Source organism: Ctenopharyngodon idella, chromosome 5, assembly GCF_019924925.1.
Source record: "Ctenopharyngodon idella isolate HZGC_01 chromosome 5, HZGC01, whole genome shotgun sequence".
NCBI classification, from domain to species: Eukaryota; Metazoa; Chordata; class Actinopteri; order Cypriniformes; family Xenocyprididae; genus Ctenopharyngodon; species Ctenopharyngodon idella.
This window is the reverse complement of record NC_067224.1, coordinates 14,595,097-14,619,642: the sequence shown is the minus strand read 5'-3', so window position 1 is coordinate 14,619,642 and position 24,546 is coordinate 14,595,097. Positions and strand designations below refer to the sequence as shown.

At 35.5% G+C, this 24,546-nt stretch overlaps 1 protein-coding gene across 3 annotated transcripts; it reads right to left on the bottom strand.

The window, feature by feature from the left end:
* lnpep (leucyl/cystinyl aminopeptidase) lies at positions 1-22,229 on the bottom strand. 3 transcript variants are annotated; one of them, XM_051893911.1, is made up of 18 exons: positions 22,113-22,229; positions 16,864-17,686; positions 16,567-16,705; positions 12,991-13,122; positions 12,776-12,896; positions 12,490-12,641; positions 12,104-12,217; positions 11,851-11,982; positions 11,593-11,724; positions 11,294-11,445; positions 6,163-6,251; positions 5,891-6,071; positions 5,051-5,207; positions 4,757-4,941; positions 4,402-4,563; positions 4,170-4,310; positions 2,796-2,877; positions 1-2,689 (listed from the first exon to the last, which is right to left on the bottom strand). In XM_051893911.1, exons 1-18 carry the CDS (start codon positions 22,156-22,158, stop codon positions 2,558-2,560), a joined length of 3,072 nt encoding a protein of 1,023 aa, XP_051749871.1. In that variant the 5' UTR covers positions 22,159-22,229; the 3' UTR covers positions 1-2,557. The 3 variants fall into 3 exon arrangements, with proteins under 3 accessions (XP_051749871.1, XP_051749870.1, XP_051749872.1); XM_051893910.1 differs by having other exon boundaries at positions 6,163-6,254; positions 22,113-22,228; XM_051893912.1 differs by lacking the exon at positions 22,113-22,229 and adding an exon at positions 21,119-21,473 and having other exon boundaries at positions 6,163-6,254.
* Between the last annotated feature and the right edge of the window lie 2,317 nt (positions 22,230-24,546).

Below are 24,546 nucleotides of genomic sequence, written 5' to 3'. Positions count from 1 at the left end.
TTTGTGCACAAAATGTTTTTTATTTTTTATTTTTTGTCTTTTATAAAGATGAGTCAGTGGTTTTTCAAGAAGCAACATCTTAAAAACTTAGAATCCAAACCCAGTGTAAAGCTGTTTAACAACATAAAACCTGTTCAAACAAATAAATCTAGTTTTTCTTCATGGCATGATAAGCTTTTCAAGCCATTTAACACAGCAAATGTTTCACAAGCAAACATATTTCTCCTTTAAACTATCTGTCAAGTTTAACAGTTTAACGTCTGGAATTTTGCAATAACAGCTAACATTTCTATAAAGCAGCCTGTCACAGGCACAAGGAAACATTTCAGGGGGAAAATTATTACATATATACTTATTTTGTGAATGGCAGCCAATAACACAAAACACCTCATGATGGACATTACAGAAATCAAAAGGTTCATATGAATTCTAAATTAAGAAATGGTGTCATAATTATTATTCGAGAAAACTGATTCAACAGATAGATACACTGTATTTTTAACACTTCATTGTGTTTAATTAAGCATATTGTAAATCCAGATGAATTCAGACATGTGGGAATTACAATCATAATGTTTGTGTTTAAACAGATTCATAGTAACAAACATGAATACATTCATCGATAACTGTAACGCTCCAACCTGACATTAGAAGTGTCCATTACAGTGTAACAATGTTGCCGTTGGCCTTCCTTTAAAGACTATCATTCACTTCTATGACAAATATATGAATAAAGCATGAACAAGAGCAAAATTACAACTGCTACATACAAAATAATAACAATGTACCAGCTGTATTACAATGTACCAGTCATTGACATTTTATGAGGTCAAAGCATTGAGCTATAAACAAAAACCTGGTATTACTGTGAGCTTTAGACACAGTGAGCACAGATTTTCACGCTCATACATGGAAAGAACCTAACATCTACTGTATGTATGGAGTTAAAACGATATTAAAAATGCATGCATAAAAATGCACAAATATTCACACACATCATCTCATGATAATATCCCAATAGATTTTGTTCATTAAATGTATTTGTGGTCTGTATTATGAGTTTACAAAAAGGTGGATAAATGTGAATCTTGACACATGCATTTGTGTGAGGATGTGATACTGTTTTGACTCCATATTTTTTGACAAACTAAAAACATTTGAAATATTCTGCAAAAACAATTCCTGAATGGCTAGAAAATCAGTGAGGAAAATCAGTGAAGAAAACATCAAAAAAAAACTCCAATCCTTGAAGAGTAAAAATCAGTAGCAACCAGTGAAGATCAGCAAGGATTGAAAACGTAACAACTCTCCATCAGTGATGTGACTTTAGACGCCTTTTTTTGTCTTGTAGCGATTTGACAATACCGAATTATCCTTAATTAAAGCTCTGTACACAAAGACTTCTCCTTGCTAACAAATATATTTCTCTGAGTCAAATCATATAGGTAAAACTACAGAGTTTACATTTCCTTTGCCTCTTGTATATATATAACAAAAAAAACTAAAATATTCAGCGTCATCAGAATGTGCATAGCAAAATCCAAAATAAAATCCACACTTATGTTTTAGAAAAGCTAACTCAATTTTTCCATTGACAACAAACAAGCAAACTCTCTTTTACCTATATCCAAGCCTGCACAAATAATACATAATATACACACTCAACTCTAAATTAAACTTCAAAATACATCTTGTGCAAAGGATGAAAGTTGGAACATTTCTCAGGCAATAACATTTACACAGTGCTGGATTACAAGCATTGCAGCCTATGCAAATGATTAAAAACATCATGGCCACATACATAAATAAAACTTTTATGCTTAGAAGAATGGGGCTTGTCGTGATATTTCTCCTATAGCATGATTTCAGTATTTCACTAGGTAGCTATTTTTTTGGCAATGCGTGATAAGGGCATATTTAAGAGATACTGATGGGAGGTTTTGGTCTGTAGCCACCGACATTAAGTAAAAGGGATTAAATGCATCATGATATTTCAACAACAACCAGATTTGCCCTGAGCAAGCTGAATTTTTGAATAGTGCAAATAGTGCTTGAGGCCAGAGCCATACACATACCGAGTTGGTGCCCCCCCCAAGTGAACCGCAAGAAGAAAACACATCAACCTTTCCCAAGCAGCAACACTCAAGTTATGACACAGGAAATCATATGCTGCTGACTTTACGCTTTCATTTCACTCAACTTGAAGGAAGAAAGAACATATATCTGCTTTACACTTAATATCCACACTTCTTCATTTACATAGCTAGTATTAAAGGCTAAATGTTCTCAGGCAGATATCTAGTAAGCTTCTTGCTAGGTCACAGCTCACTGGAGTACTCAGGAAAATTCCCTATTAGATGCCCTGAAAAGAAATGTTTTTAAACGCCCCTTTACATCCAAGTAAATCTGCCCTTCTGTCTTGAGTTTGACCTAACGTTTGTACATTTATGGCTCTGGCTGTTGTCATGGTAATATCACTCACACCTGCATGTGCCCGGTGACATCACCTGAGGGAGTGAGAGGCACAAGAGAGGAGCTGTCATGTCTCCTCCTCGCACTACAACCAGTGCTGGAGCGTGTCCAAGTTCTCCTCCATCCATCGCATGTTCTGCTTAATGGTCTCAGTGGCTTCCTGCACGATCCTCATCTGAGAACCTTTCGCCCCCAGAGAATTGAAGAAGTTCTGGGCCTGGATGAGAAGGGTGGAAAATAATAATTTAGTACAAAAACATGAATTAAAATTCGACTTTTTCATTTTATTAATGTTATGAGGCTCTTTTTTTGGATGAACAGACCTCCATGAGATGTGTTTTTGTGGAAAATTGACTGGTTGCGGACATGATGATGCTCTGAATGGCAAAGGATCCAACAGCAAACCTTACATGAAGAAAATGGAAAAGGAAAAACATTAAATTATACATTGAATGCTTTGACATATAATTAACCAACTGATACATTTGCAAAACCAGCTCATTGTAAAAAACACATTTAAAGGTTTTACATGCATTTTCTGTAATGTGGTTTATTGATTTGCATTTACATATTAAGGTTATATTTTGATTCTAACCTTTCATTGAAGGAAAAGAATTGAAAGTGGGGGGAAATTCACATTATGAAATAAATGTTTTCTCCAAAACACATGTATATATATATATATATATATATATAGTGTTTATGTTTTTTCACTTAATGAACACTGTTTAAAGGAATAGTTGACCCAAAAATGAAAATTATCCCATGATTTACTCACCCTCAAGCCATCCTAAGTGTATATGACTATCTTCTTTCAGAAAAATACAATCGGAGATATATTTAAAAATATCCTTAGTCCTCCAAGGTTTATAATGGTTGTGAATGGGGGGCCACGTTTTACCTAGTCGACTTGCGGTGGAAGAGTATCCTTTGACCTGACGCACAACGTAATGATGAACGCGGAGGCACAGAGGATAGAGCAAAACAAATCACCGGTCACGGATTATAAATCTAAAATGATAATTTCTAAAGAGAAATTTCAGAGGATTTCAATATAAGAGAAGAAGAGCTTAAATCTGTTGCCCAGCCCTATTTGTTTGAACTGCGAGATGCGTCTAAGCTTAAAATACTCCTACATCCTGCGTCATACATCGCGTCAGAGGATTATTCATTTGGTATAAGTTGACTTGCGCATTCTGCGTACAGTCGTCCGCCGGAAGCTAGTTATTTAAATTTATAACGTTTTAAATATGGATATTTTTCTTATAAAAATGCATCGCTTTGCTTCAGAAGGCCTTTATTAAACCCCTGGAGTCGTATGGATTACTTTTTTTTTATAAAGGGGGTAAAATTACTTTTGACTTTAAAACGCGGCCCCCCCATTCACAACCATTATAAACCTTGGAGGACTAAGGATATTTAAATCATGGGATAATTTTCATTTTTGGGTGAACTATCTCTTTAAGGTGTTTTCATGACCTTTTTGTCTGTTGTTATTATTATGTCATTACTGTATGTTATTGTTATTATGCATTATCAGTGTATGCAACATGATGCATGTAAAGACCAAATGGTGTAATGATATTTACATTAAATATGTGTGGATTCAAAATGTTGCTAAAAAAAACGAATATTTAAGTAACCCTCCTCCTCCAGGGGTTCTTTGATTCTTTAAATATGAAAAGTTCACCACTCACTTTTGAGTGATTTTCCCCCAATTCTCCTTCACAAAATCCCAAGCGTAGAGGTAGCCAGCAAAGTTCTTGCAAATTGTGTGGATCACCAAAGGAAATTCCTGAGTTTGAATCTCACTTCCATCAAGACTTTTCTGTAGAATCCTAAAATGGAAAACCAAATGAAATTCAGTATTGCATGTGCTGACAGCTTGAAAGAATTTTCCCTCCAACAGAACATGTCGCCCAGCCTTACCAAATGATTTTCCGTACATCCTGAGTGCTGGCCAAAGCTTCCAGTGTCTTGCGCTTCTCTGCGTCACAGATGGAGTGTTTATATGTGCTTAGAAGCACATCCCATCCATCATCTGTTTGGGCAGCAACTTTGAAGACTGTTGTCATGAGATCACTAGGAATCCTAAAACAACAGCATATTACAACATTTTCCTCTGTTCTCGAGAAAAACTGCAGTGAGGAGTACAAGAGTCAAGGGCTTTAGACAATGGCTCTTTCCTTCTCTTTGCAGATTAACAACAAATACATAAGTTATTAGCTAATGAAGAGCAAATAATTCAGCCAAGGGTAACGGGTAAATCACTACTCAAACTTACTGAAATGTCTTGTTGGAATCGACCCACTGATCAAACAGACGTTTGGCCTGTGTTGTGCAGTTGAGTCTGTTGAGGGAACATGCCATCTCCAGCAGGGCAGACCGAAGCGTCATCTTCGACACAGAAGTTTCCAGTTCCCATGACTGACTCTCCATCAAACTTCCAAAATGGTCGTCAATGTAACTCTGCAAAGATTGAATTCAAACAAGTTTTAGAACTAAATACATTTTCCTAAGATGAAATAAAGAGAGACATTTGAATACAACAGCTACATAAAATGAATGTTGTACCTACCTTCATTCTAGAGGCCAAGTTTAACTCTGATCTTTTGTCCAGCAATCTGTAAATCTGACCAAGTTGGAAGAGAGCTTCAGTCAGAGGAGCCGTCTCTGTCTCGTTTTTGATGTAGTTCATTAGGTTTAAGACCTGCCTGAAAGACACCTTGCCCAATCTGGAGGAAATATGAAGCATAATTAAGCATCCCAAACATCTCACTAACAATATTCTTTATTTTCACTTATTTACTGAGGCATATACATGACTGCTCAAAAGTTTGGGGTTTGTAAGGTTTTTTTTAAAAAGAAATTAATACTTCTATTCAGCAAGGACTTCTAGTCTTTCTTTGAATTTTTTTATTCATCAAAGACTCATGGAAAAACTTTATAAAAACAATAAGCAGCACAACCGTTTTTTTTTAACATTGATAATAAGCAGCAAATCAGCATATTAGAATGATTTCTGGAGGATCATGTGACACTGAAGACTGGAGTAATGATGCTGAAAATTCAGCTTTGCTATCAAAGGAATAAATTACATTTTAAAATATATTACAAAACCTCAAACATTTAAATGGTAGTGTATTTCAAAAAAAAAAGAAAATTAAAACAGACAAATCAATTAGTATTAGACTGCAGAAAATATTCTTGAATATATTAAAAAATGTGCATGATGGAATATTTTATCTATTAAAAATATTTTATAGCTGAATCACAACAAGAAAAACTAATGATAATTAAAAATAAATGAATGATTCCCTGATAATTTCAGGTTTTCCATAATTTTAGGGATCCTGTAGCATCAGCTCTTTAAAGTCTTATCTAATAACTTTAACCCTTCATTTAAAATCAGATCTACCTGGAAAGAGCAAAGATGTTATTGATGAGAGCTGCTCTGTCTTCACAGGGGAGGACAGTCACATTTTGCAAAGCCTCAATCAAGTCCTTCCATCCCTCCACATCATAATGCACTATGTAGAAGCCATCACTCCTGAAGTTGAACTTCAACCACTTCACCTTACCTGGAAGCTTTAATATGGCTGGAAAAGATTTAAAGCAATATATTATCATTTCCAGTAGTTGGAATCATCCGTCTATGTCAGTACACTCAGTCCTAAGGACAATACTCACCTGTTTTGTCCTTGAGATGGAACACTTGTTTGCAGGAGCTGAGAACACTACAGCTTTCGTTGACATATGTCAGGGGAATATGCCACAAGCTGCTGTAGGCAACACAGAATTCGATCAATTATCATTCAACATTAAGACAGGCGGACTTCACATAAAGCTTGCTTTTTAAATGGATCAGTATAACAGAGCTTGTTTAAACCTCTGGTATCTTAAAACAAATAAGACTACTCAATCCCATGACATATACTAGTACAGTTCAAAAGTTTGAGGTCAGTAAGATTTTTTTTTATGTTTTTGGAAGAAGCAAATAAATGCTGCTCAAATAAAAGCAGCATTTATTTGATAAAAAAATACAGTAAAAACTAGGGGTGTAAGAAAATATCGATACACGTGAATATTGCGATATTATGTTTGGCGATACTGTATCGATTCTCAAAAATACTGTATCGATATTTATATATTTATTTATTTACATCCAAGATTCGTGGCTTTGTGTTCGGTTTAAACCACAGACTGTATAAAACCCAACCGCTAGATGGCAGTGTTATCTCAGAGCGTAAACTGACGCTGAGCCGGAGAAGAGCAAGGTGAAGGTGCGTGCATCGCTAGTGTTAGCATTAGCAAACCCAGCTCACAAGACGATAGAATTATTCCACTCCCGCGGTATACAGGTGCTGGTCATATAATTAGAATATCATCAAAAAGTTGATTTATTTCACTAATTCCATTCAAAAAGTGAAACTTCTATATTATATTCATTCATTACACACAGACTGATATATTTCAAATGTTTATTTCTTTTAATTTTGATGATTATAACTGACAACTAAGGAAAATCCCAAATTCAGTATCTCAGAAAATTAGAATATTACTTAAGACCAATACAAAGAAAGGATTTTTAGAAATCTTGGCCAACTGAAAAGTATGAACATGAAAAGTATGAGCATGTACAGCACTCAATACTTAGTTGGGGCTCCTTTTGCCTGAATTACTGCAGCAATGCGGCGTGGCATGGAGTCGATCAGTCTGTGGCACTGCTCAGGTGTTATAAGAGCCCAGGTTGCTCTGATAGTGGCCTTCAGCTCTTCTGCATTGTTAGGTCTGGCATATCGCATCTTCCTCTTCACAATACCCCATAGATTTTCTATGGGGTTAAGGTCAGGCGAGTTTGCTGGCCAATTAAGAACAGGGATACCATGGTCCTTAAACCAGGTACTGGTAGCTTTGGCACTGTGTGCAGGTGCCAAGTCCTGTTGGAAAATTAAATCTGCATCTCCATAAAGTTGGTCAGCAGCAGGAAGCATGAAGTGCTCTAAAACTCCCTGGTATATGGCTGCATTGACCTTGGACCTCAGAAAACACAGTGGACCAACACCAGCAGATGACATGGCACCCCAAACCATCACTGACTGTGGAAACTTTACACTGGACCTCAAGCAACGTGGATTGTGTGCCTCTCCTCTCTTCCTCCAGACTCTGGGACCCTGATTTCCAAAAGAAATGCAAAATTTTCTTTCATCAGAGAACATAATTTAGGACCACTCAGCAGCAGTCCAGTCCTTTTTGTCTTTAGCCCAGGCGAGACGCTTCTGACGCTGTCTGTTGTTCAAGAGTGGCTTGACATAAGGAATGCGACAGCTGAAACCCATGTCTTGCATACGTCTGTGCGTAGTGGTTCTTGAAGCACTGACTCCAGCTGCAGTCCACTCTTTGTGAATCTCCCCCACATTTTTGAAATGGGTTTTGTTTCACAATCCTCTCCAGGGTGTGGTTATCCCTACTGCTTGTACACTTTTTTTCTACCACATCTTTTCCTTCCCTTCGCCTCTCTATTAATGTGCTTGGACACAGAGCTCTGTGAACAGCCAGCCTCTTTTGCAATGACCTTTTGTGTCTTGCCCTCCTTGTGCAAGGTGTCAATGGTCGTCTTTTGGACAACTGTCAAGTCAGCAGTCTTCCCCATGATTGTGTAGCCTACAGAACTAGACTGAGAGACCATTTAAAGGCCTTTGCAGGTGTTTTGAGTTAATTAGCTGATTAGAGTGTTGCACCAGGTGTCTTCAATATACCTTTTCACAATATTCTAATTTTCTGAGATACTGAATTTGGGATTTTCCTTAGTTGTCAGTTATAATCATCAAAATTAAAAGAAATAAACATTTGAAATATATCAGTCTGTGTGTAATGAATGAATATAATATACAAGTTTCACTTTTTGAATGGAATTAGTGAAATAAATCAACTTTTTGATGATATTCTAATTATATGACCAGCACCTGTACAGAGCTGAAGTGTGGACTCATTTTGGCTTCAGCTATAAAGAAGCCACTAAGGAAATCGACAAGAGTCATTTTGTTTGCAAAATAGGCCATGTTATAATCAAAATACTCGGGAAACGCATTGAATCTGAGAGCTCGCTTAACATCCCGACGTCATCCGCGCTGCTGAGAAGCGTTTCGATAGAATATGTAGTATGTACTGCACGTTTTCCTCTCAGTAACAAAATAAACACACAATAAAATTGACAGCGGTGGCGGCAAAAAGAAAGCATCTGATCATAGCGATGTGGAAATGTTTGCACCAGCTCTGCAGTTCAGTACTTTAAATAGCACTTTATACAATAGACTGCTTTAAAGCAAACAGCTTTACAGTATTAAATATAAAACAAACAGTCATTCAGTCATGGAATGGACTATGCACTTTCTGTTGTTAAATAGTTTAGAAATTAAAAACTGCTATACTGTGAACCTTTAAAACATACACAAAGAATCCTGCAGTCACTTTACTATTTTCCCTTTACTTAGATTGCACAAAATAGTGATTAGTGATATAAATGCAAATTATACTGTATTGATTAAATAAAATAAAGTTGCTTGTCAGGTTTTATGCATATGGTTGTGTGTTCTTTATGACCGTTTTTTCTCAAATTAGATCTTTCTAAAAAAAAAATAATAATAATAATCGCAATATATCACAATATATCGTATCGTAACCCCTGTATCGTGATACGTATTGTATCACCAGATACTTGGCAATACACAGCCCTAGTAAAAACAGTATTAATGTAAAATATTATTATATTTTAAAATAGTTTTTTTCCTTTTTAAATGTTTTAAAATGTAATTCCTGTGATGTCAAAGCTGAATTTTCAGCAGCCATTACATCCATGGCCAAAAGTATTGGCAGTGACATAAATTTTGTGTTTCACACAGTTTTTCTGCTTCAGTATTTGTAGGTTATATTTTCATGTTTCTATGGTCTACTGGAAAATAATGATAAGCCTTTCATAAGAGAGATTTTATCTGACTAGTATCGTTCACAGTTTCCCCATGTGCTGATGATACGATTAGTGAAATTATATTAGCTGGTCATTTTGTGCATTTTGAAGCTTGTTGCTAATGCATCTGACCATTCTGCACAATACTCTAGAAACAATGTGAATCAACACCACAATAACTAAAGCAGAAAACTTTGCGAAACAAAATTTATGTCACTGCCAATACTTTTGGCCACAGCAGTACTTCAGTCTTCAGTGTCACATGATCATTCACAAATCATTCTAATATGCTGATCTGCTGCTCAAGAAACATTTCTTATTATCTATGTTAAAACAGCTGTGCTGCTTAATATTTGTGTAGAAATCAGAATACATTTTCTTTAAGATTTTTTGGTGAATAAAAAGTTCAAAAGAACAGCATTTATTTGAAATAGATTTTTTTTTTTTATCAATTTTTGATCAATTTATTGTGTCCTTGCAGAATAAAAGTATTAATAAAAGTATTATAAATAATCTTACTGAGCCTAAACTTTTGAATGGTATACATTTTAAAAACTAACGTTCGCAGGAGAATATTTCCATATTTTCCATAATTGACTTATATTTCAAAGTCAAAGTAGGTACCAAGTAGGTACTGAAATTTTAAAAATGTGATGATACCTGCATTTCCCCCTAGCATTTTGTGCACTGTTGAGCAGATTCTTAAACACCTCTGATTGGCCATTGTGTTCACACACTCAACAGATTTGTCTGTGATTGGCTACAATGATCAACGCTTAAAAAACATTTTTTGAAAGCAGGAGTCTATCAACGGATATATTAGGGATCTGCAGATAGATGCCTGCTTTCAAACGCTCCCATGTGTATCTGTGTAAGCGCTCAGTGAAGAGCATCAAAGATGTCTATTTACAACATGTTTTTGAAGTGCTGATCATTGTAGCCAATCACAGACATATCTGTTGAGCATGTGAACACAATGGCCAATCATACCCCTTTTCCACCAAGGCAGTTTGAGTGCTGGTTCAGAGCCAGAGCCTAGTTTTAAATCAGTTCTTTGTCTTTCGTCACTCAAAGCACCAGCTCTGAACCAGGAAAAGTGGTTCGTAAGTAGCACCAAAACATTGCTGGTCTAAAAGCAAGAACCGCTTGCAACAGGGGCTGGAGGCAGGGTTACCGTGACCAACAAGAAACTTGTGATCGCCATTTTTGAAATAGCAGCTAATCGAGCTAATAGCAGCTCGATTGTAATCTCCATCTATACAAATTACGGAGAGCTGCACGAACGCAATGATTTGCTGTCTTTGGATGCCGATGTAGGTTCGCAAAGCCATGAGCATCAATAGTAGCGAAACGTCCACCACTGTTAATAAAAGGCTGGTTCGAGATGCATCGGAGCTGCGCGGACCGGTCGGCGTGTGACATCGGAGTGCCGCGGGAGCGTTTGTAGAGCATACGACTCCTTGTGCTTTTGGATAGCTCTCGCGGTGCTTTGATGTCATGCTCCGATCGGTCTGTGAGAACCCGATGCATCTCGAACAAGCTAGCGTTGCTGTGAAAGATGAAACGTACACAGTGAGGTAAGACCTGGCTCTGTGCTGGCTCTCTAGCATGTGGAAAGGCAAACCGGTTCTTAGAAGGCTCGTCAGTTGAACCAACTCCGAACTGGCAATAGCACTAGCTCTGAACTAACACCCGGTTCGTGCTGGTGGAAAAGGGGTATCAGAGGTGTTTAAGAATCCCCTCAACAGCACTCAAAATGCTAGGGGGGAATGCTGGTATCATCACATTTTTAAAACTAATTCATTACAACACATTTTTAGATCAATGTTCACAGTGGCAGTTCAAATCCTCTACCTGTCGTCCATGCTGTTTCCAGCATTCAGAAGGAAATGTTCTTGCGACAGTGTCACTTGAGTGCCATTCCTCTTGACTGTGACCAGAGGAAAGCCCTTATGAACAGTCCAGGTATGCATCATCTCAGATACATTTACATTCTGTTTGCTCACCTATGGAGAACATGGATGTCAGCACATGCTAATAAAAACAGGGCTCAGATATCAGCTCAGAAAACAATTATTTGCTTTGTTATCGTAAATGTTGAAAGGAATCACTGTTTGGACATTTTAAATTCAATCTAGTAAAAAAGGTCTGACCTGGGAAAGGCTGTTCCATAAATCTTCACTTTCTGTGTTTGATCGGTTATACTTTTGTAAGTACTCAATCACTCCTTTTCGAAACTCCCCATCTCTGAGTGTTGCATTGAGCATTAGCAGTATTGAAGCACCCTTGAATGAAAGGCAGATCAAAAAACAAGTCAATAACAATCAATAACAAATGATTACATTGTGCCAGTTTTCAAAAAGAGGGTTACTGAAAGCCACTCCACAAGCAACAGGTAATGTATGATATACCTTCTCATAAGACACAGAGTCAAACATCTCTTCCACCTGCTCTGGGGTGCTCACGACAGCAGACACTGGGTGGGATGAGTTCAAAGCATCTTTGGCTAGCGCTTTAAATCGAACATTTAAGAATTCAGTGTTCTGGAAATGAAAGACACAAGATCATAAATAGAGATTTTACATGACACACATTAAAACAACAACAACAACAAAGTAACGTACTAAAAGAAACAAAGGGTATTTTAATTCATTTAAAACTTACTATGTCAAGGTCTGGGAACACATTTGAAATAGACATGTACTGCATGTAGGTTGCAAATCCTTCATTCAGCCAAAGATCATTCCACCATCTCATAGTGACCAGATTTCCAAACCACTAAAGAGAAAAACAATATAATGAACATAGCATGTCTGACTCGCCTTTTCTTTTTATTAGAACTGAAAGACTTCATTTCAGATTTATAATTTATATTTTATATTACTATTGTCATTTGCTGCTTAGTAAACCTGAAATAGGTCCACAATATAATCAAAGGTGGATGTAAACAATACTACCTACTGTAGTAAAGCAGTCACCAACTCAGACATTTCTGTCATGTGTGTTGTAAACCATTTGAACGTGACTATTATTACCCTCTCATTAATTACCTGGTGGGCAAGTTCATGAGCAATGACAGAAGTCACCAGTTGCTTGTCTATAGGGGAGGAATTATTCCCTACAAGCAAAGTTGTCTCACGGAATGTGATTAGTCCCCAGTTCTCCATGGCTCCGGCGAGGAAGTCAGGAATGGCCACTAAATCTGTTGATTTTAGAAAGAAAACTTAATCATGTAAGATGACAGAATTAATCACATTTTTGTTTTTTATTCATCCAGCTATTGTAGGAAACTAATGATTCCTGTTTGAAGAGTTTTTGTAAGGAAAGGCGTCTCACCTAACTTTCTTAACGGGTAGTCGATCTCGAAGAACGTATTGTAGAACTCCAACAGTTTTGCAGCTGTGTCCAGAGCATAATGCACTTGTTCCTTTTTGTCTGGAACGGCATACACAGACACCTGCAGAACATTTGAAAAAATAAACTTTACCATAATGCAATATATTTCCAGAATATTTTCAACACAAGACAATGATTTTGAGAAGAATACATACCGTAGTATTAGAGACATTCCTGCTGTAACTAATAAATTCAGCCACAATAAATGCAACCAGGTAAGTGCTCATTGTTTCACTTTCCTTAAACTCGTCTTCTTGAAGCCCATTTTTTAAATTCGTGGTTTTGACCTAAAAAATAAAAACATTTTATGGATAATACAATTACAAAACTATAAAATTATCAAAAGAAAAATAATCAAGGAAAAAAAATCTGACCATTTTTTATAAAAAAAAAAATATAGGCTGTAATATAGTTTGGGGTCAGAAAGATTTTTATGTTTTTGAAAGAAGTCTCTTATGCTCACCAAGACTGCATGTATTTGAACAAAAATACAGTAAAAACAATCATATTGTGATATATTATTACAATTTGAAATAATGATATTCTATTGTAATATATTTTAAAATGTAATTTATTCCTGCAATGTCAAAGCTGAATTTTCAGCATCATTATTCCAGTTTTCAGTGTCACATGATCCTTCAGAAACCATTCTTACATGCTGATTTGCTGCTTAATATTTTTGTAGAAACCATGATGCCGTGATTACTTTACTGTCACTTCTAACTAGGGTTGCAAAGGGGCTGAAAGTTTCCGGTAAATTTCCAGAAACTTTCCAGTAAATGTCCGCGGGAACTTAACCTAGGGGAATTTTGGAAATATTCCAATTTGGAAACTTTGGAAACAGGAATTAATGGGAATTTACGGGAATATATGGGAATTTATGGGAATTAATTGGAAATTTGGGGAAATTTATATACATTTCTATATAAATTTCTATAAAATATATACCAACATAAATATAAACATTTAGTCTGGTCATAACATGAAATAACAGTTATTTCTTTTTTGCGTCCAATTAATTCTAATTTAATAAATGTGTAAAATAAATGTATTTTTATTGCAGCAATTGTTATGTGTGTGCTATTTATTTCAGTGTCACATGATCCTTCAGAAATCATTCTAATATGCTGATTTGATACTCTATCAATGTCGGAAATTTCAGTTGTACTGCTTAATATTTTTTGGAACCTGTGATACTTTTTTCAGGATTCTTTGATGAATAAAAAGTTATAAAGAGCAGAATTTATTCAAAATAAAAAATCTTTTCTAACAAAGCAGCACAACTGTTTCCAACATTGATAATAAATCAGCATATCAGAATGATTTCTGAAGGATCATGTGACACTGAAGACTGCAGTAATGATGCTGACAATTCAGCTTTGCATCACAGAAATAAATTATATTTTAATATATATTAAAATAGAAAACCATTATTTTAAATTGTAATAATATTTCACAATATTACTGTTTTTTTCTGTATTTTTGATCAAATGTGCATGTTATGGAGGAATGCACAGTGCATGTAGGGGGTGTGGCCTTGATAGCCCTGCATTAAGTAGTGTGCTGTGTGAATGTGATTGAGGAATGTGCAGGGTAAAAATTGAAAAACTGAAATTGCATAAAATCTGGTTGTTTTAACCAAGATTATGCTGCAAGATTTTTTTCCAACTACATTAAAGTTACCTGTTATAGGCTAACCTGCAATTCCCTGTTTATTCCCATTAATTCCCATGGAAAGTTTCCAGCCTTGAAAATTCCCGGAATTTTGCAACCCTACTTCTGACCAATTTAATGCATCCTTGCTGAATATAACGTAATTTCTCTCTCTCTCTCTCTTAAAAAAAAAAAATAAAAAAATCTTATTGACCCCAAACTTTTGAACACACACACACACACACATTCACACACACACACACACACACACTTGTATATATGGTTTACGGGGACTCTCCATAGGTGTAATGGTTTTTATACTGTACAAACTGTATATTCTATCCCACTACACTACCCCTACCCCTAAACCTACCCATCACAGAAAACTGTCTGCATTTTTTTAATTTAAGCCATTTGGTTTACGAGGACACAGGAAGTGTCCCCATAATACCCATGTCATTATACCCGTGTCCTCATAAACCATGTATACAAGAAAACACACACAAACTTATATATAGTGGCAAGAAAAAGTATGTGAACCACTTGCAGAATCTGTGAAAATGTTAATAATTTTAACAAAATAAGGGAGATAATACAAAATGCATGTTATTTTTTATTTAGTACTGTCCTGAGTAAGATATTTTACATAAAAGATGTTTACATATAATCCACAAGACAAAAAAAAATAGCTGAATTTATTAAAATAACCCCATTCATAAGTATGTGAACCATTGATTCTTAATACTGTGTGTGGTTATCTGGATGATCTACGACTGTTTTTTTGTTTTGTGATGGTTGTTTAAGAGTCCCTTGTTTGTTCTGAACAGTTAAACTGAGCTCTGTTCTTCAGAAAAAAATCTCCAGGTCCTGCAGATTCTTCAGTTTTTCAGCATTTTTTGCATATTTGAACATTTTACAGCAGTGACTGAATGATTTTGAGATCCGTCTTTTCACACTAAGGACAACTGAGGAACTCAAACACAACTTTTAAAAAAAGGTTCAAACATTCACTGATGCTTCAGAAAAAAAACATGATGCATTAATAGATGGGGGGTGAAAACATTTGGAATTTGAAGATCAAGGTAAATTGTATTTAATTTGTCTTCCGGGAAACATGCAAGTATTTTCTGTTGCTTCCGAAGGGCAGTACTAAATGAAAAAAAAATTATATTCAAGCGAAATAAGAAAAATTTGGACCTCTTCATCCTGTTCAAAAGTTTTCACCCCCAGACTCTTAATGCATCGTTTTTCCTTCTGGAGCATCAGTGAATGTTTGAACCTTTTTTAAAAGTTGTGTTTGAGTCCCTCAGTTGTCCTCAGTGTGAAAAGATGGATCTCAAAATCATTCAGTCACTGTTGTAAAGGGTTCAAATATGCAAAAGATGGTGGAAAACTGAAGAATTTTTGGGACCTGGAGATTTTTTCTGGAGAACAGATTTCAGTTTAACTGCTCAGAATAAACAAGGGACTCATGAACAACCATCACACAACAAAAAAACAGTCATAGATCATCCAGGTAACCACACACAGCATTAAGAATCAACGGTTCACAAACTTTTGAACTGGGTCATTTTAATAAATTCAGCTATTTTTTTGTCTTATGGATTATATGTAAACATCTTTTATGTAAAATATCTTACTCAGGACAGTACTAAATAAAAAATAACATGCATTTTGTATTATCTCCCTTATTTTGTTAAAATTTTGCACATTTTCACAGATTCTGCAAGTGGTTCACATACTTTTTCTTGCCACTGTGTGTATATATATATATATATATATATATATATATATATATATATATATATATATATATATATATATATGTGTGTATATATATATATATATATATATATATATATATAATGTTTATATATATAAAACCAATTAAGTTAAAAAACAAATTACAATATTTTATGTATTAGTCTCTTAAATAAGATGACAAAAAATAGATATAACAAAATATATGTTATAAAAAAAACATGATCTAACAAACAAACAAACAAACTTTTATGTATTAATCACTTAATTTAAAGGGAAAAAAAACAGTAAATAAATAAATAAATAAACAAAACTACCTTAGGCATGTTTGAAAGACTGATATAGTTGGGTTCTCTGGTAATCTTAATTAGAAAAGTTGATTTAAAAGCTGGCTCGTCAAAACAAGGGAAAGCCTTGCGGGCTGCCAAGGGCTCAAACTGAGTAGCGGCCAAAACTCTAGAAGAAAGATGAAGTGAATTAAAAGAAGTGTTAGAGAGGCATAAAGATATAACTAAGTAAGTAACTGTCAATCAGCACACTGAAGCTATAGTTATTTCAAATTTATCCTAAGGTTATTCAGAAGGTTACACAAAGGTTAACTGGACTGCAAATACCTTTTTGTACCATTTGTATCAACATAGGAGCTGTTGTAGAAGCCATCATAGCTGTTGGAGAAGCTTGCTGTGTAGTCAATGTTCAAACCATATGTCCCCTTCTTAAGATCTTCAGGAAATTTGATGGCGATCTGCTGCCAAGGTTTGTACTCCAGGACAGGGACCACTTTACCTTCAAAAGTGGCCTTGGTTATGTTCATGTCAGAACTGTGTAGGACAATAATCTTTGTTTCATGCAACACTTCCACTTTGATTGACACACTGCCTTGAAAGCTCATGTTCTTCAGGTCAGGATGGAGTGAAATATCGTAACGCACAGGATGCACACTGGACGGTAACCTCAACTCGGTCCATGGGAAAAGTTCTCCGCTTGTGGAAATAGGAAAGATCTTGTTTATGGTTGAATTGGTCTTTGAGCAGCCATTTCTGGTGAAAGTGCAGCCTGGAACGAAGTAAATGACCATGAAAATGGAGACCACCACTACCAGGATGAGAACACCTATCACCGTGGTCTTAGCTGAAGGCATCGAGCACGATCCAGAAGGCTGCTGGCGGGTGTAGGATGAGGAAGCGCTGCGCTGGTTAGAACTACGGTTCATGAAGGACATGCCAAGAAGACGGGCAGAGGATTCGTAATCTTCCTCGTCTTCATCCAGGTCGTTTTCTCCAAGGCCTCGGACTAACAGTCGTGAACTGCGGGGTTCATAGACTACATCGTCTGAGTCGATGGGATAGGATGGGGACTCCTTTGCCAAATCCACCACATCTGGCTCTTCCTCAAACATGCTGTTCTCAATCATGTTCCTGGGCAGTGGAGCTCTTTCTGTAGGTTAGCGTAGCAACAGAAAATCAAGAGTGAATACAAAAGCACAGTTGTTTGAAGTGACTTCCTGTTGACAAGCACGATAACGTTTAAAATAACTCAGAGCTTTTCCGAAAAGTTGAGTGATTTTCTAGTCTGCCTACACAAGTGGTTTAAGTCAGAGTGTAAAAGAAAGCAAACAAATGACAGTGAAACTAACCGTGCATACAAACGGTAAGATCTGATTCAGTAAATACTTCTACCCATGACCACAGGCTGCCACCAATGTACAGCATAACCAATTTCATACTAAATTCAATGTTGCTAAACTATTGTCTGCATAACATTGGTCAATACCCTGACAGATAATAAAGTGACTGACCGCAGTGTTCCTCTTTTACTTCTTCAACAGAGAATTAGACTAAATTAACTCGATAACAAATCAAGGCACTGAGTTATCAGTGATCAAATTACTGTTTAACACATTCCTTGAAACCACTAATGTGTCCTACCTGCTAACATGAGGTGAAACTCAGGTCTGCTGCACAAATACTCTTTTTCTTTAAGTGACCTGAATTTCAACTTCTTTTTAACAATAACATGCCTGATTTACTGTTTAGCACCATTCAGAGTTTGTGAACTATTCAGTCATAACTTAAGCAAACACACACACACATTATAAATATATATATATATATATATATATATATACACATTTATATATATATATATACACATTTATAAGCAAACACTTTACAGTTACAGTTCCTTTAATAAATCTCACAAAAGCAAATCAAGTCATATCAAATCATATATTTTGCATATTTTTTCAAGACTCTGCTTTAAGATGCTGTAATTATGTCAGTTGAAGTCGTATGGAAAGTACGTTGATACTGTCTTTTCTTCCTTGCTGTGATGTATATCTGAATGAAATGACTTCTCGAATGACAGAAAAAAAAAATGAAGGACGAGACTTGATTTTGATGATTATTTAACATGATTAAGAGCTGTTGATATGACCAAACCTCCGGAGCAGCTTATGTTCCAGGGTTAGTTTGCTTAAGAGGTTACAAGTTATATAATGTAACTAAATTTGTTATATAGTTACAGTTATATATACAATATTATATTATACAATATATATATAAAGCACTATTATAAAGCGGTAATGTTTAAATGTTTATTCAATTCTAACATATGTATTTATTTTATTGTCATCTCACACATAGATCTGCTTTTTTCCGTTTTATAACAGGATGCTTTCTATGCTATAATTTCTATAATAAAATACATAGGCTATGCGATATCTTATTAAATAATTAGCATCAAACAAACAATATAATTCTTATTCTCAGTGAATAAAGATAACGTGTTTACATTCGAACACCGTCTCAGTATTGGCCGGCTCCTGCGTCAGCATCACACACGTCGTGCTGCTCACGTGAACAGCGTCGGCCGATACTGAGTCGGCGTTCTGACGTAGAACTTGAAAGTGCTGCAACGTAAATAGCGTAGGAGAATGACAGAGGAGAAAAGAATTGGTTGAATAAAGTCGTTATTTTTGTTTTGTTTTTGCACACAAAAAGTATTCTCGTCGCTTCATAACATTAAGGTTGCACCACTGCAGTCACGTTGACTATTTTAATTATGTTTTTTACTACTTTTCTGGACCTTGAATGTGGTAATTTCATTTCTTTCTAATTGAGGATAAAAAAACCTCTCTGATTTTATCAAAAATATCTTAATTTGTGTTCCGAAGATGAACTAAGGTCTTATGGGTTTGGAACGACATGAGAGTGAGTAACTAACGACAGAAATTTCATTTTTGGTTGAACTAACCCTTTAAAGTCACCATGAAAACATAATAGACAATTCTTTTTTTTTTTTTTTTTTTTTTTAATGGAATAGTGCAGTGCTTATTATGTATTATTTATCTGTGTGTATTATTAAATTTCTTTTTTTTAACAACAACATCTCTTCCCTGATGACATGTTTACTGGCATGAGGGCAGGACAACCTGTCACTCACATGAGATCACAGTAATAGCAAACAACAACAATCCAATCAATTCCCGATGGACAAAATCATGGTCTGTCCTACATTTTTCTTGTTTGAAAAACCGGTTCACTAGGATATACATAACAATAATGAAGAAACGACTTTACATGCTGACTTTAATTAAAGATTACATGTATAAAAAAAAAAAAAAAAAAAAACACACAAAAAAAAAACAATTACCTACAGAGATAAATCATGTGTAGATTATTAGTGTAATATTCCATAAAAAGTAAGGATATTTGATTTCATGGTAACTAAGCACATTTTGCACTTAAATTCTCATTACCACAATAATACACATCCCAATTATTCACAATTCTCATTACTGTACGTCATTTTGATAGTATGAGGTTTTGTTTTGTTTATTTTTTGCATTACGGTAATGAGAGCTGGGAGGAATGTGCTTAACTGTAATCTATAAAAAAACTGTGATGCTTCTAAAATGACTGCTTTAAAAAAAGTGTTTTAAAAAAAACTGGGTCAAATATGTTCTTGACAGGTTTTGTGAGCAAAACTTTCTTTAACAGCCAAGTTGTCATTCAGGAAGTCAACAAGAACAAGAAACAAGGTTTTTTTCTCTCTCTCTCTCTCTCTTTCTCTCTGTGTGTCTGTGTGTGTGTGTGTGTGTGTGTGTGTTCTTTTTAGCTTTTTGGTCTACCATTAAAAGACAACACAGACTGTAGTCAGTGGCTGAAACTCTTAAACTAACTAAACTAGGATATAAGCAAATACGGTGCTAAAAAGTGACAGACAGCTGGCCTGCGTGTCACACATGCGCAAGGCCATAAAAACACAAAGCAAATGTCACCTTGCAAAGATTATGACAAGATTTTGGGCAAAACATGAACCCTGGGACTCTGGAGATTCGAGTCTGATGCACGCAGACTGACAGATCAAATGTGGTGATGACTAAAGGGAAAATAAAGTCAAAGGAGGATGCTGACAGCAGAGCATCGTGAGACATCACGTGAATGACAGTAAACAAAACAAATAAATTACTGATCTAATTTACTGATTATATTCCCTTTCCCTCATAAACACTGATACATTTCCATTTAGTCAGAGTCATGACCTGTTGAAACACACTATGAACTTTGTGAAGCTGATGCACTGATGGCAATTTAAATATATATGTCTGTTAGCCAGCTTGTACTTTGCATACATGTCATCTTTGCTTACTTAACCAAACCAGTTCCATAACTAACTAGATCATTTACACAAATCAACAGCCATGATAAAAACAACTTATCACAATACAAGAGCAGTACTTGAGGAAAATAAATTGCAATATACATAAAAAGCGACGCGGCTAGCAGTAGCATGTTAGCCGATAACTTTTTTTGAGGTGCACGACCTCGCGTTTAAATGAAGAGCCCAAATTAGCTGCAGCCTTACCGCTTTCAAACGAATCCATGATTAAATGTTTAAATGTACGTCTGAAGTAAAAACAAATCCCGTTTCAGCTGAAAGTGCGGATGTTTAATCCTGGGAAAGGTGAAGAGTTACACATTCACTCAACGTAGGAAGACATCAGATCAACTGGTGCTAGCTTAGCATTGTTATCCTGATCTACAGCTCTGTCACTTCACAGCATTAAAATAATCGATCAGTGGTTTATTGAGCCATCGCTGCACACTGTTTTCGATAAAACAGTGAACACGACCTGAAAGTGGTAATCACTGCTGCGAAACAAGCAACATGAGTTTTACTTCCCCTTTCAGCTGCCCCGTTTAAAGTGACAGTTCACCCAAAAATGGACATTCTGTCATGCTGTTCCGAACCCGAATGACTTTAATGACAAACATGGGAGAAATATAATTAAAGTGAATATAGGGGGAGGGGGGGACATGTGCAATTACAAACACACTATTTATCGCTTGTCTTATTTTATTATCTGTGTCATGTTGTTTTTTTTTTTTTTTTTTTTTTTTTTTCTTTGAATGGGACTGTGATTGGGAAGCTTCACCAAGACTTGGCAATAAATCTAATTCTGATTCTTCTGATTACCTAACATGCTGCCTAATATCTCTTTTAGTGCTCCACAGACGAAAAAAAGTCATATGGGTTTGGAACGACATGAGTAAATGATGACAGAATTTTCATTTTGGGTGGACTATCCCTTTAAGACGGCACTACTACTGCTGCACCCCTAAAGAAATACAGCCACTGAACTGACTGACTGACATATTGATCATTTTATCCTCATTAATGTCACACAGACACATATAGAAGGTAAATTTTGAATTGAACTTTGAATTAAAAATGACAAATGTTTGATTAAAAACATATTAAAATAATATATATATATATATATATATATATATATATATATATATATATATATATATATATATATAAAACAAGATTTCATAAAAAGATTAATTCATACCAATAGCTCCATATTCCTGTTGATTTAAATGGTTTGTAGATTCCATGCGCTAAGGCAGACTGCCATGCTCAACAAGAACAACTGTAATAGCGTCACTGTTCAGCAATTTGGACAATCACATGCAAACAATTTCACTCTGTGAAAACACACTACAATAGGCTGGTGTATTCTCAAGAGCTTGCAGTGTGCAGCACATTTGTGCACCAGTGCAACTGTTATAAATAGTTGGGTCATTGTATTCCAAGAACAGCAGTAGCCTATAGTCCTGTTTATTGAGGAGGACTATATGTACTTTGAAAACAGTTACAATCCCAGACTGATAAACCACCATATCACCAGATTAAGAAATAGGTATAAAAATAATTAGGCCTACATTGTGGTTTGTAATTCTGTGGTTTTATTTGTTATTAAGCTATTGTTTACAATTTACAATAGTACCAACTTTATGCAGTTGGTATTGTACAGGCTTTTTTGATTGAGGTACTCTGGGAATGGAAGGGAAAATGTAATTCGATTAAAAATCCTTAAATACTTTGTATGTAAATGACTTAATGCGATTATAGACACTGTTGACAGCTATACATTATGGCTGGCTTGAATGTATTGTGAACTGAAGTAAAGCAATATTGCCTCCTAGCGACAGTCAGAGGAGTTCTCACTTACACGTTTACTTGGCTATCAATGGGGAAATTCCATAGACTTCTACTGCATGTTTACAGCATAGTTATAAATGTTAACCCTAACCATCAGAGGTGTAAAGAGTGCCTGAAAACCATACTTGAGTAAAAGTACTGATAGCTTACATCGAAAATGACTCCACTACAAGTTACAAGTAACCAATTACAATACGACTTGAGTAAAAGTCTTAAAGTATCTGATTTTAACAGTACTTAAGTATTTTACTCATGCTGAATGTAGGCTCAGAGATGCACTAGTCCTGAGAGACTGCCAGTGAAAATAAGAAACAACTGATTTGTAAGATGAGAAATCAAGTTTATTTTCTAAAATCAAAATAAAACTGAACACCTCAATATTGCAATAAGTCAAGGTCAACACAGCAACCTTTTAAACGTCTGCAGCTCAAGTGCACAGAAAGGCCATAAGTAAACCAATATCCTTCAAAACGGTCTTGTCAATATAGCGGATAAATAAAACAATGTTAAGTAAAATTAAATAGTCAAAGTCTACTGTATGTGCTAGTTTGAGCCTCATCACCAGCTGTAGTCAACATCTGTGATCAACAACTACCTGCTAATGCACTCGCATTCACGTAAAGTATCCTTGTTGACAAGTTTTGGGTGATTAAAGGCAAAATGCACAAGATATAGTACCTTCAATGCCCTTAGATGGCGATATCGCTTCTTTATATCAGAAACAAACTTCAGAAAAAGTTAGCTGCCATGAAAAATGTAATTTGTAATTGCATTACTCATCACAAATGTAGTGGAGTAAAAAGTACATTTACTTGCTCAAAAATGTAGTCAAGTAGAGAGTAAAAGTTGCCAATATCTTTGATACTCAGTACAACTAAGTAGCCAAAAAGATACTTGAGTACAGTAACTAATTACATTTACTCAAGTACTTTACACCTCTGCTAACCATAGACCCCAACCCACACCGTAACCCTAACAGAAACGTTCTCCATGTTTACAATTAACAAACTTTACTAAGTACTTTACTGATTTCTGTGAACAAATTTGTCTCGATTGTATTGTGAAATTTTACTTGATCTGTTGACATATAAGAGGTCATTGTACTATAAAAATATCCCGTAAGATTCAGAACTCAAAACATTAGTCCAAAAAACAGCTTTTATTGCAGCCAAGCTCCCAAAAACAACTAATTTCAGATTTTGTCTCAGTATGACGTACAGTGGTACGGAAGACAGTTGTCCTCAAAGACTTCAGATATACAAAGGCTGAATCCCAAATGTACGGTGGCCGAGAGAGCTCAACGCGCTGCAAATGAAGAAAACACATGCAAATAGAAAAAACACCAGCAAATAAAGAAAACATCTTCATCAGTTTGACAACACATGCGTTGCAAAAGTCCACAACACATGCAAATAGACAAACGCGCTGCAAATAGGCCTGCTCATAATGCACATACGATCAGAATGTTAAGATAAACAACACACACACACACAAAAAAAAAAACTCACCTTTCAGGTGCACACCACTGAAGAGTAAACATTGAACAATCCCAGCCAGCGGTCCCAGCCAGGTACATCACTGTGTTCGCTTATAACATTTTCGTTGTGGTCTATGCCAGTCCCGGCGCCAGGACAAACGATTTGGGGGGTATTATTTTGCGTTAAAAAAATATTATTAATTAATTATTAATAATAAATAATATATATTTTTAATAATTTACTTGATTTTATGTCTTAAATCCCAGTCAATTATTCACTGCAGAAAGTGAAACTAAAAACTCT